The sequence below is a fragment of the Phaenicophaeus curvirostris genome, chromosome 1 (genome assembly GCF_032191515.1).
Source record: "Phaenicophaeus curvirostris isolate KB17595 chromosome 1, BPBGC_Pcur_1.0, whole genome shotgun sequence".
NCBI classification, from domain to species: domain Eukaryota; kingdom Metazoa; phylum Chordata; class Aves; order Cuculiformes; family Cuculidae; genus Phaenicophaeus; species Phaenicophaeus curvirostris.
This window is the reverse complement of record NC_091392.1, coordinates 165151467-165171006: the sequence shown is the minus strand read 5'-3', so window position 1 is coordinate 165171006 and position 19540 is coordinate 165151467. Positions and strand designations below refer to the sequence as shown.

Here is a 19540-nt window from a genome sequence, read left to right as displayed (position 1 = left end):
AAAAATTAAAAAAAAAACAAACAAAAATCAAACCCACTGAGCTTATTTATGTTTACAGACTAAATGTATTGACACCTTTTATACAAATAAAAAGCAAGTTATAGTAGTATATTAATTAAACAAATTCTAATACAAAAAAACGTGTATTTCTTAAAATGTGATTTTTTAAACCAAAGCTCTACAGAAACATACAACTCCCCTATAAAGGTGTCCAGTCCACTGAGCAGTGTTTGCTCAAGATATAGTTATGAACTTTAATATGCTCATAAGTGTATTAAACGTTACTGAAGTCAGAAATGAAGAAAATCTACCGATTACCAGAAGAAGCCCTCATCTCAACAGAGAGGCTGCCACCAGCAAAGCTCAGTAGGGCTCACAGCCAGAGGAGCTTTGCCTTGCTGAAGGCTGCTCCCAACTTCCCAATACCTTCCGCAGTCACGTCGATTCTTTAGAGTTACCAATCATGTAAAAAAAAAAATTAAAAAAAAAAAAAAAAAGAGAGAGATGTAACTGTTGGCAGTAGGAAATGAAGTTACAAGTCACACCCAGATCACAGGCAATACATTGCCTACATCATTTACAGACTAAAAACATTCTTTAATAAAACCGATTTACCAAATATTCAAAACAAACTTTTGCCTATTGCTCTACTTCACACAAGTTTACTGCTTTTAGGTTTTTAAATTATGAAATGATTAAACTAGCTGAATTAAACATATACAAAATGATCATCTATCAAACATTCACTTTATACATAAACATTTCTGGAACAGATTTACAGTATACAATTAGTTTATACAGCATAAGCAACTGTTACAATGTCGTTTCTCTCAAATTGAAAGCAGCCAAAAGGTCTAAGATTGTTAAAAGGTTCTTGGTCGCCATTCAAATGTTAACTTTCTTGTCTTGCACTGTTCACATCCATATCACGGGGTTCTTTAATAAACTATGCATTGTTCCATCCAACCCAATGCTGCAAAACTGTATAACGTGCAACAACAGCTCGTTACCTCCAATGTGGTTTTAAATACAATATATCTACAATTTTCCCCAGAATGCTTTCGCTTCCTGAGCTAGACATAAAATACCTTAAAACAGGTTTAGATGCAGATCTGAGACTCTGTGAGCAAACTACATTAAAAAGCATTAAAAGGGGGGGCGGGGAAAAACCCACACCGCTTCTGGTAGCTCACTCTATCCGTTTGCATTCTAAATACATTTTAAATGGATCTAATAATCTGTTCAATAAGATAGCAAACTTATCTAAACTATACTATTGTGTATTGTTCTTGCCTTGTATGACTTTATATAAGAGAAAATATACTTCACAGCCTAAATACTCCTTTATAATCTTAATCTTGTCATTTTGGGTGACTGCACTTAGAAACATGATAGTCTGCAACAGAAGCACGCAGTTTCAGTGGCGTTTTGTTTAAGTCTTTTAAGACTGTCTTCAATACCAGTATCTAAAAGAAGGACAGCATCTTAAAAATGATATTTTGTGGTACATTTCAATATTTTAAATGCATTTTTAATTTCCGTAAGAGTTTGAGGTCACTGTCAATGAAAAAAGAACAAATCTAAACAGAAAACAGATTTTTGTTTGGATGAAACCAGGTTTTGGAGCTATCCATGATTTCTGGTTTTGAATCCAATTTTAATTTTTCAATCAAAAACCACTTATGAGTTTTCTAATCAAACAATGAAGTAACTTAGAGTAAAAACTACAGTATTAAGTAAGCTTATACAGTAAATTGCAATATGGTAAGCTTGGGTTTAAGGTGCCTTTCCATCTGCCCTGAAGTCTTTGAAGGACTTTACCATGTGGGCATCATGTCCGGGAACCAGACTCTACCGAGATGCTTTGAAACTTCCCAATGAATCTGCTCTAAACTGTATTTCTGATCCGGAACCAAAACTTCCTCCATAATAGAAAGCTGAGAGAGACGACCGCCACACATCTTCACGAACTCAACAAAGGCACTGCAAGAGACTTCACATTCTCCTAGGCCAACAGCTGACAGAAACTTGCAACGTTCTGCAATACGTATCAGCTCCTCATCCAGGGGCCGTAACCCATTGGCGCACACCACCAGTTCAACTAACCGAGGACAAGTCATCCCAACACGGCCAAGGACGTCTTTGCTTACTGATCTTCCAAAGTAAAGGTGAGTGACGGGTATTTCATAACGGAAGAATGGGTCAAACTCTTCTTCATACAAGAAAAAGTACATTACTAAATTTACTTTTGGAGAATGCTTGATGAAAGCGTCCCAGCTGGTCTTCTGGATCGTGTGGAACTGAGTCTGTCCAGGATTTTCACTGACAACATCAATGCGCAAGTGTTCTAACCTGACATGTTTTTCAGAAGACAAAGCAAGCAGAAGCTCATCACTCAGCAGGTGGTAGTTCAACGCCAGCTCACGCAGGCCATGACACTGGTCAGCTACACAAAGGATGCCTGGGAAAAGACAGTTATGAAGGGGGTTACACAGGTAACTACACTGATATCTGAACAAGAAACATACCAGTGACTTGTACACGTGTGTAGAGAGGGTGCAAAGACAAGATATTTCACTATGCAATCAAGACCTAACATCAAAACGAAGTCGTACTGGACTACCGGCATATCTGTTTCACTAAGCAAGATCTTGCGACTCCTTTGTACCCAAGCGGTAAGAGACATACACTACTTGATTACATCACTATTTTGCTAGGGAACCACACAAGTTAACACCTTGCATTGCATCCTTTCTTGTGGGAGCTGATTCTCCTGTGACAAATATGTAAACAGCACACAATGACTGTTCTACCCTCTCCTAAGACCACACACACTCAAATTCATTTTTGTGAAAGGGGCTCACTCATAATAAAAGTATTTCCCTAGCCTGCTCTGGAACAACTGCTGCCCCCACTGTGGCTGTCAAAGTAGCCAGGAATTATATCTGTCACCACAGGAAAGCAAACATAAAATGAATGCCAGATTTTAATTAAATACAGAAGTTGCTGCTGTCAGTATTTGTTCTTCTAGCAAAGTAGAACTATTTAAATTTGGAAAAGCAAAAAAAGGGGGAAACACTAAAAACTAGGAGTGTTAATTCTCAGAACAGTGATTTTCATTCTCTACCTTTAATAAATTAATATAAAAGGATGACAAAGACACTAACAAAAATAATTCAGCTAAGTTTATAAGGTTTCCACCAATGGTACCACACTGGTAACTAGAAAAAAGGCACTAAAAAAAGCATACACTCCTCTGCATTTTATGTGACCCAGAAAACTGTGTGAAAATTCAGGACACAGTCTTTCCATTAACAGAAGAGATGAGAACATAACATTTAATATGCATCCAGAAAACCTGAGCTCAAGACACTATCACTCTGCAGCAATGGGAAAGAACATCGAAAGACAACAGTGATTTTAAGATGCGCTTATTAAACTCAAGAAAGAAGCCTACACTGAGCCAAAAAGCACTTTCTTTAAAAAAAAACCAAAACCAAAAAACCCCCAAAAACCAAAAATCAAACATTGCATGAATACGCAAAGAACTTAAGTCTTTTCCATCTGAGGATCTGCACAAACAAATGAATCAGCAGCTCTTCTAACTACATCAAATATAAAAAGTTTGTTAGATGAACAAAAAGCAGTACAATTTAGGTAAACAGAATTTTAACATAACTTTTATTTCAACTACTTCCTGTAAAAATAGTTCATATACATAAACATACTCATCATTTCATTCTGGTGGAGGGGATGGAATCCAATATGAAGAGAAAATTCAAAATTTATTTTTAAAGACTGGAGCACAAAATTTGAACACTTAAGTATAACTACAAACTTCTATGTACCTTCTATACATTCCAGAGACCAGTTCTGGTCCCTAACTCATAACAACCAACTATTCTTAACAGCAATACTCCTGCAACAGCTGCTATGCCCACTCCATTGTGGCTGGTTCATAATAACACAGTCTGTTGACGCAGGGTTTCAAGATTTAAGATACATTGTCTCATCATTATAAACTCCACATTTGCTACAAATGTAGCATCCAAACCAGCTCCTTATCCAGATTGCTACCTTTAAAAATAAAAAAACCAAGCACACCCTTGCTGTTAACTGTAATGGTACGTTATTGACTGGCGCAATACAAAAGGAAAGGATTGGGGTTCAGTGTGCAGTGAAAATTTATTCGTCTGGCACTGGACACTCACATCACGTGCTGTCAGCAAATTTATTATGCCTCCTGCACGCAAAACTGACCACAAATAAGGCACAGACTGCTACCTGCTGGCATGCCTGCCCAGAGCCCCTGACAGGAGGCACATCCCCTACAGGGAACATGTGCAGAACACACAGGGGCACTGCCCAACTGTATCACCGGGAGGTAAACTGCTCTGATATCACACGGCATAGATTTGCATCAAAAATCTCCTCTACTAAACAGCTGATGCAGACACCCTCTACACCCACTCTCCTCCCCCCAACCCCCATCCAAAAAGAACCCCCAAAGGAGAGTAGAAATAGCCCATACAGCAATGCTACGGGATCCTTCTGTTCCAGCAGCTAATATTTCAGGTAACAGAAAACAGCACTTCAATGTGGATTTAAAAATAACTCTTACTTTGTTGTACAAGGTATCAATGCATTTCTAATGCAAGTTAAAATTCATAGAGGAAACAGTGGGCAGAATAAACTTCAGATACGTTTCAGATACACCACTGCCTTTGTTTCTTCAGCCCAAACCAAAATGTGCTACTTTACCTTTGTACAGTAGCTTAGGGATACTCAGAACATCCTTTGAAAGCAATCCACAGTTTGATATCAATCTTTTCCCTTTATCCCTGCAGCAGTAAAGTCTCTCTTGCGCTACTTGCATTACTCTTGCATTACTTTCACCAAAAGATTTCTTAAGAGCTAATACAGTACTGAACATTTGCCCCTCTCCAGCTACAGTCTGAAGGCAGGTTATACCATTTTAAGTGCATCTGTAAGTAAGTAGTTTTGCATAACTCATGGTCCCTTTGATTCAATTAGTTTTTCCACATTTATAGCAGCCTGCTAATTCCAATATTCCCATTAGAAAACAAAACCAAACAAACAGGTAAGTCTTGGTGCTCAAAGTATCTTGTCTTCTTCAAGAGTGTTGTTTTTGCAGCCTGCCTGCTCTGAAGCCAACTTTCCACATACCAGCTCCTTTCTTTTGTTCCAATATTTTCTCCACCTCAAGGCACACCCATACCTGAATTAAGCAATCAAATTCTCCTGACGTTTGCTTAGCACACTTTGGTTTGGTCACTAACGCATCTGATCCCATTCTATTCACCTCCACTCCATGAAAGACGGTAGTAGTTGTGCTCCTTGTTCCTTCAACAGCATTGCCATTTCTTATCCATTGTTCCTTCAATTTAAAACATCATGCAAGATATATCAAACAGAACACACCAGTCATGAAGCTTTACAAACCCATGCCCCTCTCCCAAATTACCAAGCCTGTGATAACCCATAAAACTCTAGCAAGAATAAGCCACAAGTCAGCAAAGTCTGCTAGAGCTGACAGGCTACTTTTGTATCTGAGTCCAAAGAAATGACTGCTTTGCCTAGCTACAAGTTACTGCTGAAGCCTGTTCCTCCTGTAAGACACATTCTGGCTCCTGTACTTCTCAGACACAAGGATTCTCAAATGAGCTTTCAAGTCAGAAAAACCAGTCACTCAAGCCAATTAAAAAAATGACCTATCCATGATTACAGAGCTTTGTAGGAAATAACATTCAAGTTCATACTATGAGGAATGCTTTCCTGGACAAACGCCACAAAACAAATCTGCTTTTTCAGTACTTCTTTATATAAAATCAAATCTTGTCCAAGAGCTACACCTGTAAAAGGTATTAAGATTGTATTTTGTTTGTTATCACTACAGCAACATGCACTCTACTACAGTATCCCCTCTCCCACATACTAGGAGCCCTTCTGGTAAATTTTACATACGCTTGCAGTTGCAATACACTTGCATGAAGGAAGCTATGGTGACTACAGCAGTTTCTACTTATCCTCAAAAGAGGAACTTAAATGAGATGCCACCATCTCATTTATAATTCCTCTTTAATATCTCAGTGATAAACAGTAAGCATTAAGTCGATGGGCTGTGAATCAATCTTAAACTTGCTCTGTATCGCATAAATCTTCCACAAACATCAGTTCTATGAACTTCAATCTGAATGATTTAAATCTGATACAAGTTGGCTTCATTCTTGCTGCAAACACACTGACAGTGTTAATGAAGTATATTTAGTAATGGCAGGATTTCTGCACAGCTCAGTCATCTCCGCTTTGCTGATGCCGTCTGCACTCATTCTCTAGCAAGAAGATTAAACAGTCATTCTAAAAGAAAGCAAAACCAGCATCTTCATAATCCACAACAGTGTAACACCCAAAGCCCATACATAATGAACTGTGAAAAAGGAAAGAGCGTTCCAAAATGCTTAATTATACTAGAATACTTAGTCACTGCAGATGTAGTGCACAACCAAATCAATCCATGCTCTAAGTTGCACAAGAGGTTTATTATTTGCCCAGAACAAAAATGTGTTATTTTATTATTAGCTCAGTAGCCACTGATGGAGGGACTGACAACCAACTAACTGGTATTTTGTTTAGTGACAGTTGCTGTAGACGGCACATTCATCCTCACTCTTGCCTTGCCCCTAGTTTTTCAGGGGTTTACTGGTTTCAGATACAATTTAATGCACACGTTTAAAAAACAAACAAACAAACTACAGTAGCTTACCAGCTGGAGAAACATGAGGACAACTGCTCATTTTCAAGAGTTTGAGTGTGTCGCTGTTGTTAGCCACGAGCACTTTGAGAGATGGATCATCCACTGGTGTATCATCAATCTTAAGCGAGGAGAGGGATTTGGAGTTTACAAACACCACTGTCAGTGCAGAAATAAAGTGAGACTGGAAAATAAAAAGTTTAAATGAAACTGTAGTATCGAAAATAAAAATCTCTATAGGTTTACACTGCACACAGCAGTCTTACTTTTCTTTTACTTATTGACAGCATTTGCTGAAAAAGCATTCTTGTGATATTGCATAGCTAATACTAAAATTGAAAATTTTTGAGTAAAGGAAGTACAATTATTTTGCACTATTAGTCTAGTATTTAGCAAATCAGAATGTCTGTCATTACATACAAACCAAGAAACTGACCCCTGACTATCTACCACACAAACTTAGACCTACAGGAAGACTGTGAGCAAAGAGAAAACTGACAAGCCCTAATTGTGAGGATTATTTGCAAGTTGCACTTAAAAAGAAGTATCTTCTGGAATACCAACTCTCACGCAGCGAGTTTTGCTGCATTGGTGAGATGCAAACACAGTCAAGAGTAACAACCCTGTACTGCTGTGTCCAAAGCTAAACAGTACTACTGCCTGCCTACTATCCACACAGGGTATTTAGGGTTTGAATGGATTTATCTTGCAAAGCTAAGTGACATGGACCAAACAGAGCCAAGGAGCAGGTCAATTACCAATTACACAGCATAGATAATGTAGGTCCAGTGCTCAAAATTGTTCTTCAGCATTTTTATGCAACCACCGAGACTCACCAGTAAGACAGAGCCCAGGACACCTTGATAAAAACAGACTACAAAGCAGATATAGTAGTGCTTGTAGAAATTATTGGTGGCATTAAAGAACCAAATAATTAGCTTATCTTTGTGATTTCCTACAAGACTGCCTGAATAAAAGACTTCTAAGAAGTACTTCCTCCATGCATTAAATCAAATATCTCATTAAACTACCTGCTACTTTGACTTCAATACTGTTTCACACTGAGCCACATGCACATGTGGAATCCTGAATACAGTTATATGGGAGAAGGCATGGCATCAGTATTTCCTCATTTTTCTGATGTTTGTGGCTTTTGCTAAAACTCATACATGATTAGATTTAGAGTAGGGATTAATATTTTCACATTAACATAAACTCAAAAGTCAGTTTATGTTAAAATCGGAGCATTACATATTTTGGCTTCAGGGACTACTCCCAACTCTACTGACAATAGGCTGATTATACACATTACGTACTAAGGAAAAGGTGCTTTAATAATATTTGCCCTCTGTGTTCTGAAAGTATTAGTACTGAGTTTTTATTCTCTGTGTTTAGAATGTAATTCCCTTCACTAAAAAGGCTGTTAAAAGAGAAAGGCAAAATAGGTTAGCCATGTTTGCAAAATGACGTAACCTGAAGCAGAAGTCAGGCAGTATTCCAAAATGTAAAAGCTGGTGATTTAATGTCTTTTCAATATTGCCATGCATGTAGCCTATAGTATGATTCTTCAAAAGGTTCATGTAGAATGCACTTAATAAAATAACAGGCAACAAAATGCTAAATGTGATTTTTGCATCCCTGCTCATGGCAGGAGGTTGGAACTGGATGATCTTTAATTTGAGGTCCTTTCCCACCCAAACCATTCTGATTTACAAATATTTGCCAGATGTCAAGTTACTTGAAATCAGAAGAGCACCACTGAAGATAATGCGAAGTAGTTCAGACTTCATATACAGTCCGATTTAAAAAATAAATAAAATGAGAGTCTTAATTGTTTTTCAGATCCATACAGCTTTGTACGCTTCTCATCCAACAGGCCTGTTACTAACAGCTTTCCACAGGGATGTTATTCATGGTCCAATTCTTTAACTTCATTAGTGGTCTATGAAAATTTAAAATGCCTAGAACTGATTTTGGCTCATTTTGAATATATTTCTTAAAGGCCAGATGAGAACCTATTAGGAACAAAAAGAAAGCCTGTATTTTAGAAGCCCTGAAGCTGAATAAGACCACAGCTTGAATGATTTACAATTATTCAGAAAGCTGAACATGACCATAGCATATCCTACCAGTGAAAACTAAGAGAGCTAAAGCAACACTCATATTAAGTAATAAAGCTGAAAGGACAAAGTATTGCTAACACACTAAGACTGTGGATTGTTTTTGCTACATTTAGGTTTTCTTACAGTCACATTTCAAAGCACATCATAATAGGAAAAAAACCATACAAAAACTAGTTAAAGATCTGCAAAGCCTCTTCGAAAATTAGGGATTAAAAATACATATTCAAGAGAAGTACATGACGTGGCTGTGATGACTGCCAAGGATAATAATTGATAATCCTTCTGTAGCTAACCTTCCTTAAACCCTATAGCCTACTTCCTTTCCAGAGGCTGTCCCTAGCTCTTCCTTGTCCTTGCTGCCATCATCAGCAATGACATCACCAAGATCCAGCTAACAGGCTAGCTGTATCCGGCCCCTGACACACATGTGGACTGGATTCAAGAATTAAGGCTGCGAGACATCTGAGGTGCCCCTGCCATAGAACAAGTAGCCCAGGCTACCCTAACAACGCTCTTGCTCCTGAGCTTTACTACATTTCTGCCTCACCAGCAAGAATTATTGTTTTAAGCATCCAAAAGATTTGTTGTCTTCTAATAAAAATCTAGTTTTTGGTAAATGTACAAGGTCAAAATCTGACAGAAGACTTCAGAAATATAGCACATTTTTCCCAAGAATCCAACATGTGACTGCATGAAGTACTGAAAATCATGATCATTCTGCTTTGTAAAGAGAGTCCAGCAAGTCCACATGTATAAAACTCTACCACTCGTTCAGTAATAATTGTCTCCTAAACATCTCCCACAGTACAACTACGCAGACATGAATCGTCTGCCCTCCTGACCTGCATTGTGTTGCTCAGCATCACATTGAGGTCAAGAGGCAGAAGGACTTGGAAGAACAAGGTCAGGACCATGTTCTCACACGGTGCAGAGAATGACTGAGACTTTAGTTACACATCTTAGTACAACACCTCAGTTCTTCCCTGAGCCTGGAACCAAAGTTTTCCTTACCAAAGATTTATGTTTTTACAATAAACTTTTCATAAAGTGCAGGAAATGCTGTATGAACCACTGCAATACTTTGCTATAACAAAATATACATATTTTTAAAATACCTTTGGTAAATCCATGAAGCTTGGCCGGGCAGTTGAAATTAACCCAAGAGTTTTCAGAGAACAGTTCACAAGCTGTGATAAAATATCACAAGCTGCTTCTGCAGATTCCTTGCTACTGTCCACCTTAAAACAAAACAGATATATTTGTTCAAAAAACACACATAAAACACACTCTATACAAAAATGCAGGGAGGAGCAGATGTACTTCTACTTTTTGCTCCTTACCTTCTGAGAGGTTTTATCACAAAAATCCACAAAACACTTCACAACGTCAACTTTTTCCCCAAGAAAGTATGTACCAAAAGTCCAAGATAACTTGCTACACTTTTACCACTCTCCTATGCACTTTGGTAAAACTTAGTATGGTGAGGGGGCAGCTAAACAGTTTGTTCCAAGATCACAGAATCATAGAATAACCAGGTTGGAAGAGACCCACCGGATCATTGAGTCCAACCGTACCTATCAAACACTAAACCATTCCCCTTAGCACCTCGTCCACCCGTGCCTTAAACACCTCCAGGGAAGGTGAATCAACCACCTCCCTGGGCAGCCTGTGCCAGCTCCCAATGACCCTTTCTGTGAAGAATTTTTTCCTAATGTCCAGCCTAAATCTCCCCTGGCGGAGCTTGAGGCCATTCCCTCTTGTCCTGTCCCCCGTCACTTGGGAGAAGAGGCCAGCACCCTCCTCTCTACAACCTCCTTTCAGGTAGTTGTAGAGAGCAATGAGGTTTCCCCTGAGCCTCCTCTTCTCTAGGCTAAACAACCCCAGCTCTCTCAGCCACTCCTCGTAAGACCTGCTCTCCAGCCCCCTCACCAGCTTGGTTGCTCTTCTCTGGACTCGCTCCAGAGCCTCAACATCCTTCTTGTGGTGAGGGGCCCAGAAATGAACACAGGATTCGAGGAGCGATCTCACCAGTGCCAAGTACAGAGGGAGAATAACCACCCTGGACCTGCTGGTCACACCGTTTCTGATACAAGCCAAGATGCCATTGGCCTTCTTGGCCACCTGGGCACACTGCTGGCTCATGTTCAGTCGGTTGTCAACCAACACCCCCAGGTCCCTCTCCTCCAGGCAGCTTTCTAGACAGACTTCTCCTAGCCTGTAGCACTGCATAGGGTTGTTGTGCCCCAGGTGCAGGACCTGGCATTTGGCCTTGTTAAACCTCATGCCACTGGACTCTGCCCAGCGGTCCAGCCTGTTCAGAAACCTTTGCAGAGCCTCCCTACCCTCCAGCAGATCCACACTTCCACCCAGCTTAGTGTCATCCGCAAACTTGCTAAGGGTGCACTCAATGCCTTCATTCAGGTCATTGATAAAGACATTGAACAGAAGATATTCCATCCACATCAAATAATAAGCAAGTGAAGGTTCATCTGGGTCCAGAGCTTATCGTGCCTGCTCTTTATGTTCTTCCTTATCAGAATGCAGGAATTCTATAAAGTCTTTACTGTTTAAGTTGTTGACTCCTCCTACAGTGACTGAACTCATAATAGAGTTGCTGGAGTGTTAAGTGCGTTATCATTTGAACCAATATGACTGGACCTTCACCATTAATACCACCACTGATCTGCAACAGATACTTTCTCAACAAAAGGATAACTTTAGTCAGCTTCTTACATGATCATAACACTTCACGTTCCTCCAGTAGATTTTTGCCAACACTTGGATGTGCTTTCCAAATAACATACATACTGCAGGCATGACAGCTTTGCAAAGATACAGAACAGTAAAAACTTTAACCACAAGATCAATTTTAAGAAGCCGTGATACCTGGTCAGCAACTGATCTAAGTCCAATGAACGTTCCTTTTCTGCTAGAACACAAGCTGAAAAATCTCAGTTTTCAACAATTCATGTTTCTTTGCCTACAAAAAAAATCCCAAGTTTTCAGCACTGACAGAGTAACAGTCTGTTTTATATCCACGCTTTGTGATTATCCTTGCTCTTTAGCATTTCCTGTGACCTAGAGCTCATTCTGCAACACTGAAGGACAAGGGAAGGGACATATACAAGTAAGGACACAAGTATCACCCTACCATGGAAGGGCATCTGAAATCCTTCAAATGCATTTGGTGCAAAGCAACATAGAATGTAGATAGACACCAAAAGGTCATCCCTATACCGCTATAAATTTTCTTTATTCAGACACTGATAAAAACCTTGCAATACCCTGTTTACATCTGATACCACATCATGCAGTAGCAACACACGCAATCAGGCAGAGCTGCCCCAGCCACCCACACACTGACAATTTCTATATTAAAACTGCCAGAGCTCAGAAACAACCACCTAGTGTGTCCACCTTGCTGCAAAGTCATCTCCTTTCCAAATCAGTCACACAGCTGATGCAGACACAGCCACAACCAATTCACAGCACTCTTCCAAAACTGTGTGTTATGTAGGCCAACATTAAGGCTTTTCATCTGCTGAAAACAATTTCATGATGTTAACAAACCCAATTCTGACTGAACAGTATTTCTCAGCCATGCACAATCAGAAGATACACCATCCTGTGCAAATAACCATGTACTTTTTCAGTTTACTGAAAAGCAGCTGAGTTGAATAGATGCCATACACAGACAATCCCATACAATTTAGTACTAAAACTACTAGCTACTTATTGCTGGTCATTCTTTGTGCATTACATGTTTTCTAACCATTAATATTAGATCCAACTCCCTACAGGACATGAAATGGGGAAAAATCCAACTTATGCATCCCGATCAGACTTCAATTCTGAGGCAGGTACCCATAAGTACAGCAGTATCAGAACTTCCACCCACTTTAACGGCTCCAAATTGGAGAGGTTAAGATTTAGACTAGACATAGGGAAGAAATTCTTCACGATCAGGGTGGTGAGACACAGGAACAGGCTGCCTAGGGAAACTCTGGATGCCCCATCCCTAAAGGTGTTCAAGGCCAGGTTGGATGGGGCCTTGGCCAGCCTAATCTAGTGGGAGATGTCCCTACCCATGGCACGGGGGTTGGAACTAGATGATCTCTAAAGTCCCTTCCAACCCAAACCACTCTATGATTCTACAATAACCTCTATGTTTCCGTGCCCTTTAACACAACCTGTTTCTCAGTTACAGCAGGCCTGGGAGCAAGGCTACCACACTGAGAGCTGCCATATTTCTTTTTAAATAACTGGCAATACTAATCACACCATTAGCCTTTCCTAACATTTAATGATGTTCTTTTATTTTCAGCACGCCAAAGTGTTTTCATCATATCTGTCAATTAACACTCATGATCAGTATTTCTGCTACTAACATTAATTAAATCATACTTCTCATACTTTGATATATATATATCTAGATGAACCATCAAAACTGTTTCAAAAGTATCAGACATTTCCTTAAAACATTCTAATTAAAATGCAGAAAAAAATCATAGAAAAAAGAACCAAGACTAACAAACGCTTTTTCTTCTATAAAAACACTCTTAAAAAGCTGCAGAAATACACTACCTTGAAGCTTACGTACTGCAGGTGATTGGAATGCCTCTTTATTATTTGCTTGATAAGTTCAGGGTGTGTAGCCCTCAAGTAAGATGTAGCTGGTTGATTCAGTTCAAACTCAAAACACCTCCACAGATCAGGCATATGAAACACTTGGTTCCAGCTTCGGCAGACCTGCGATGCATGAGCACGATCCAGAAGGGGCAAGTACTGGAACACCTGCAGGATAATGTCTTGAAGCAGGTTTGCCCAGTCAGGATGTTGCACAGCTGTGGTTCTCTCATCTGTAACCTTGTGTTTCTTGGATTCTTTCTCAGCTGTCTCTTCAGATGAACTGCTGTTGGCCTCATTAGTTTTCCTTCCTCGTTTCATTCTATAAAAAAACCATGAGAAAAAGCTACCTATTTTTGTAAATGTAACAGAGCTAGAAAGAACAACATTAATAGAAGAATGTAGAGGTAAAAAGGCATGTTTTCCGTCGTCTAAAAATAACATTACCATCTAAACAGATACCTTCAATATTACTTCTTTAATCACTAGCAGTGCCAATCCATTTATAACAGTCACTCGCCTTTCAGCATTTCTCTTCTGTGCTTCAGAACACTTTGAACCTAATTTGTTTTACTATTTTGTTGATTATCACTCTACTTCCCTACTAATAGAAAGATATTCTTATGAACAACACCACGAACATTCATATTGCTCCCTTAGTCCTACTTACCAGAAATAACATTTGAAACTGTGGAAGGCAAAAGGCAGCCAAGAAAGCAAATAGCGTTTGCAGGCATTACATCTAGACCATTAATTTCTATTCCCAGACAGGAACAAGCTTTATTTTTAGCCATTTATTCAAAAAAAGTTACTTCAATATGCATCTATTTTAAATCTGCATCCTTAAAAACATATAAAGAATCATAGAATAGTTTGGGTTGGAACGGACTTGAAAGACATCCAGTTCCAACCCCCCTGCCATAGGCAGGGACACATCCCATTTGATTAAGCTGCCCAAGGCCCCATCGTACTGTCCACCCATCAAATCCATATGTCTCCGATTTAGAGAGAAGGACGTTGTAGGGGACCATGTCAAAGTCTACAGAAGTCCAGACAGATCACATCCGTTGGTTTACCCGTATCCACTGCTATGGTTACCCCATCATAGAAAGCCACTAGGCTGGTCATACAGAACTTGCCCCTGTTGAAGCCGTGCTGGCTGCCATGAATCACCTCCCTGTCCTCCATGTGCTTTAACATAGCTTCTAGGAGGATCTATTCCACGATCTTCACAGGTACAGAGGTGAGGCTGGCGGGTCAGTAGTTCCCTGGGTCTTTTCTACCCTTTTTAAAAATGGGCAAAATGTTACCATTCTTCCAGTCACCAGGGACTTCTGACTGCCTTGACTTTTCAAATATTCTGGAGCATTTTCAAATGTTATGGAACACTGTGCTTTCATTTTTCTACCTAAAGAGCAAATACATATTATGAAAGATTTCCAGTAACAGCCTGGAAGTTTTAACCCCCACAAAAAAAAGTTTACAGAAGTGTCAGCAAACTTTCTTCAAAATCATATTAAATTCAACATATCTGAGGCAAAAGTTTCTCTCATTCTCAGCAGGGTAAAATTCTTCCTTAGGGGTCTTACTTACACAAGTTCTACCTTAAATTACATTATTGAAGAGGGGAAAAGACCCACCACTACACACATCCGAAGTATATTTAGCGTAGTTTTTTGATCAAAGCACGTTCCTTGTATCTGCCAGCTCACAACTAAACTGAGAATCCAATCACTTATTTTTAAAAGCCTCAATGCAATGCACAATCACATCCTAAGGGTCTAGGAATGAGACCTCATGCTGAACTACAATACATTCAGTCCTAGTCTCTAAAAAGCTAAGAAAATCTGGGGGCATGATGAGGTGGGCTTGGCATGTTTAAACCCCCCCCAAACCGCCATGATTTCTGCAAAATAAATACGGACTTCATACCCAGTGAGAACATTCTGGTTCAACATTCAAGTAAATTGCACATCTAAGGTTGTTATATGCCCAGTTCATTTCGGATCTGGAAACTTATCTTCCCTGATAGGCATTGCAACTAAATAAAAGATTTGAAACAAATTGTAATATGCTAGATATACAAGTAAAAAGCAATACTGTCTTCTAAGGCATCATAGATTATTTCCTCAAACCCAGCATCTCCTTACCTACCTCCCAAACACTTTAATCCTAGCTGCTTACAAGGCAACACTTGTCAAGCTGTCACTTGAGGCCTGAAGCTGTTCACAAAACCATGTGAATCGACCTGAACATAGTGTCACAAAAAACTGAGAAGCCCAATTTGTTTTGAGTTTTTGAATTTCATTTTTAATCCCAGTAAAACCTGAGGGCAATCGTAAGATGAAAACACTACTGACCAAAAACCTTGACCTTATAATTCTTCACTGCGATCCACAGCTCATGACTATAAGACTACGCAGAACATGACTCCTGTGCAGAAACAAGCTTTCCACCCAAGACAGACTTCTGCTGCCGAGCCACTAACCTCACTGGTACAGAAGAAAACCCAGAAAACTCAATAGTGACATAGAACTTTCTGCAACTAACAAAAAGATGAAGGAATTGGATCGTGTAACTGTGAAAATTGAATAATTAAAACTTAGTAACCATATTATTTGTAATAAGTTAGTAAGAAATGCAACGTGCCTTTAAACTTTAGGCTAAACAGATATTCCAAACAACTAGGTTATAATAGACAATTAACAGGCACATGCTATTCAGCTGCCAATTCAGGATGGCACACTTGATGTCTTTAAGTCTTTCCAAAGCCATTTCCTGTTAATTTGTGAAAAAATGCACAGGTAACTCTTAGATTTGGTTCTCCAAGTCTTCCTTTAAAGAGATCCTGCCCTACCTTCTGCTAACAAGGCAATATATGTGCATAAATTTTCTAGTTAGGTAGGCTTTTATCATTGCATCAGGCAGCCAGTTCTGGATTTTCCCCTTTATCGCACTGTAGAGGTGCGTACAGTAGAACTGCTTCACAGACACAGCACACTTACCATAACTGATCTTTTCAAAGATATGAGTGCTACACTTGATGCTTTTTTTTCTTGTTTTCAGAAAAGACCAGGAGTGAGGTGTCACTGAGAAAACTCTTACAAAATCTTCAGCTAAAAAAATAAACTCCAAAGCATGGCTGATAGAAGCGGGCCACAGCAGCAGGGTCAGAACCGGGTGATCTTTAAGGTCCCTTCCAACCCAAACCACTCTATGATTCTATGATAGGTCATCAACAGCCAACTTAAAAGTTGCACTTCTGAGCTAACTTTGGTGAGTTCCAAGTAGTCCGGTAACAGATCAAAAGTCACACATAAAGCAGTAGGGTGTTATCCTAAGTTTCACAAACAGCCAAGGAAGAAAAGAGTCAATACAGCCATCAATAGAGCTAAAGTGATGATGCATTTCAGGTCACATTCCCCCAAGAAAATAAGATGCTGCATGTTTTAGGTGCCATGGCTTGAAAAGTAGGAAATGGGAAGATAGTTCCAGACAACTTTTTTGCTACTGACATTTTGCATGCTCCTGTAACTGAAAAGGGAGAGTAATTTAAGTTTTCAAAAACATTTCCTTGTCTAACTTTTTCCAAAGAGGAAAAAGAAGTCTAAGCTGAAGACTAAGAAAAAAAAATGATTTTAAGAATTAGATGATGTTTTGTCATCTAATTTCTAGTGAATTTGTTCATCTAATTTTTGTATTCTTGTTTCAGAACTTAAAGCACTGGAATAGCTTTTTAAAAACATAACTGGTTTCAACCTCTTAACATGCCTAAGAATAAAACAAATAGAAAATTGAAAGAATGCAGATTTGCCTGCAGAAGTTTGCAGATACACCTAAAAGTTATCTACGTATATATATATATATATAGCACCACTTAAGAGAGCAAATTTTTTTGCAAACTTAATATAGGAACAGGCAAATGCAACCGAGGCTTTCAGTTCACCTGGGCTTATGTCTCTGATGGCCTAAAGATGCAACTGTTTTAAATCCAAGGCCAACAGAAATAACTTTTCGAAGATGAAGGCACTGATGCAAAATTCCACACTTGCATCTTACTGTAAAGGTACAACTCATTTTTCAAACAATGACTGCTTATCATTTCTTACAACGTTTGAATCATCAACCTTGCTCTTAACTCTGGCACACTCAGGTCACACTGCTACTAACAGCAGCGATTTGGAAAAACGTTATCAACTGTGGTTTGAAATCTTGACAGAAAAGGGGGAAAAAAAGCCTCCATGCAATGAAAACACCCAAATCTATCTACCAAGAAAGAAAAATGGGTGAGATCGGAATGCCTGATTCCTTACGATTTCCCAGGTAAATTTCTCCACCTATGAGAACGACTCATTTCTGAATTCCGTGTTATGAACTTTGCATCTAGGCGCAACCCACGCTATCTTTGTTTGCAATGCAGTTGTGTTCACCATCACCACGCAGTCCAGTCAGGAGGAGGAGGAGCAAAGCACATGCTTAACATTGTTTTTATTGCCGAGCGAGGTGCAGACAGAACATAATGGCAGTTAAGAAAACAACAAGAAAGCACAGCAAAAAAACCAAACCCACACCAACCAACCGCGTACGACTCGCCTGTGCCCCAGCAAAGCTGTTCCAGCAACACGAGGAATGCGCTAATGGAGGGGAGGAGTAGGGGTGTGAAGGAGGGGGCGACCAGGCTGGACACAGGCCTTATGAGGAGCGGCTAAGAGAGCTGGGGGTGTTTAGCCTGGAGAAGAGGAGGCTGAGGGGTGACCTCATTGCTCTCTACAACTACCTGAAAGGAGGTTGTAGAGAGGAGGGTGCTGGCCTCTTCTCCCAAGTGACAGGGGACAGGACAAGAGGGAATGGCCTCAAGCTCTGCCAGGGGAGGTTTAGGCTGGACATTAGGAAAAAAAATTCACAGAAAGGGTCATTGGGCACTGGAACAGGCTACCCAGGGAGGTGGTTGAATCCCCTTCCCTGGAGGTGTTTAAGGCACGGGTGGACGAGGTGCTGAGGGGCATGGTTTAGTGTTTGATAGGAATGGTTGGACTCGATGATCCGGTGGGTCTCTTCCAACCTGGTTATTCTGTGATTCTGTGACGCCAGAAAAAAAATTTTCAGAGAAAGGGTCATGGGGCACTGGCTGCCCAGGGAGGGGGTTGAGTCACCATCCCTGGAGGTGCTTAAAAGACGGGCGGACGAGGTGCTGAGGGGCTTGGTTTAATGGTTGATAGGAATGGTTGGACTCGATGATCCTGGGGGGTCTTTTCCAACCTAGTGATTCTGTGACTCCCAAACTCGCGTCGCCCCCGCGGCGGCTCCCTCGGGCCCCTAAAGCCGCGACCCGACTCCTCCTCCCCGCAGGGCTCCAGGGAAAGACCCTGCCCCCCTCCTCCTCCTCCTCCTCCTTCTTCCTTCCCAGCCCGCTCACCTGGCGGCTCCCTGCTGCGCTTCGCACTAACCAGGACTCGGCCCGCGCCGGCGCCTCCGCTCCGGCCACATCAGCTCCCTCCACCGCAGGCCGACCCCAGCACCTCCTTCGCCTGTCGTGTCGTGTCGTGTCGTGTCGTGTCGCGTCGCGTCGCGTCCCGCCCGCCCCGCTGACTTCCCTTCCTTCCCCCTCTCCCTTTCTCCTCCTCCCTCCCCTCTCTGTTTACTTCCCGGCGGCGGAAGCGACGCAAAGGCGGCCAAAATGGCGGCGGGCCCTGAGGCGGCGCGCGCAGCACACCCCCCCGCCCCCCTCCACCGCCCGCCTCCCGCCGACAGCGGAGGGAGCTGCTGAGGCAAAAAAGGGCGGGGGTTCGGGTTTCAGCTAAAAGTTCCCTCCAAGTGACGGTATTTGTCTTGTTTTGGAAAGTTGGACAGAATGTCCCTCTGGTAGCAAGTTTTCTCCCAGTGTTTTCCCTGGCGCTGTTCGTTCTTTGGAGACGAGAACGTCTTGTGTGAAGCAGCAGGGTAGTTGCCATGCCAGAAGGACGGGGTGTCCTCCAGAGGGACCTAGACAGGCTGGAGAGGTGGTGTGAGAACCATATGA

The 19540-nt window shown here is 40.8% G+C and overlaps 1 protein-coding gene across 1 annotated transcript; it reads right to left on the bottom strand.

Annotated features, from left to right (window-relative positions):
* Positions 1 to 576: 576 nt before the first annotated feature.
* Positions 577 to 19098, bottom strand: FBXL3 (F-box and leucine rich repeat protein 3). The gene is made up of 5 exons (XM_069880038.1): positions 18938 to 19098; positions 13480 to 13843; positions 10011 to 10133; positions 6785 to 6956; positions 577 to 2461 (listed from the first exon to the last, which is right to left on the bottom strand). The coding sequence occupies exons 2-5, from the start codon at positions 13840 to 13842 to the stop codon at positions 1818 to 1820; spliced, it is 1302 nt and encodes a 433-aa protein (XP_069736139.1). The 5' UTR covers position 13843; positions 18938 to 19098; the 3' UTR covers positions 577 to 1817.
* Between the last annotated feature and the right edge of the window lie 442 nt (positions 19099 to 19540).

What these genes read in the sequence shown, in the direction of transcription:
- FBXL3 (XM_069880038.1), bottom strand. Translation starts at nt 13,842, where the DNA reads ATGAAACGAGGAAGGAAAACTAATGAGGCCAACAGCAGTTCATCTGAA. An exon ending in TGCAGTACGTAAGCTTCAAG is followed by an intron (nt 10,134 to 13,479) that starts GTAGTGTATTTC and finishes TTTTGTTTTAAG; the next exon opens with GTGGACAGTAGCAAGGAATC. An exon ending in GCTTCATGGATTTACCAAAG is followed by an intron (nt 6,957 to 10,010) that starts GTATTTTAAAAA and finishes TTTATTTTCCAG; the next exon opens with TCTCACTTTATTTCTGCACT.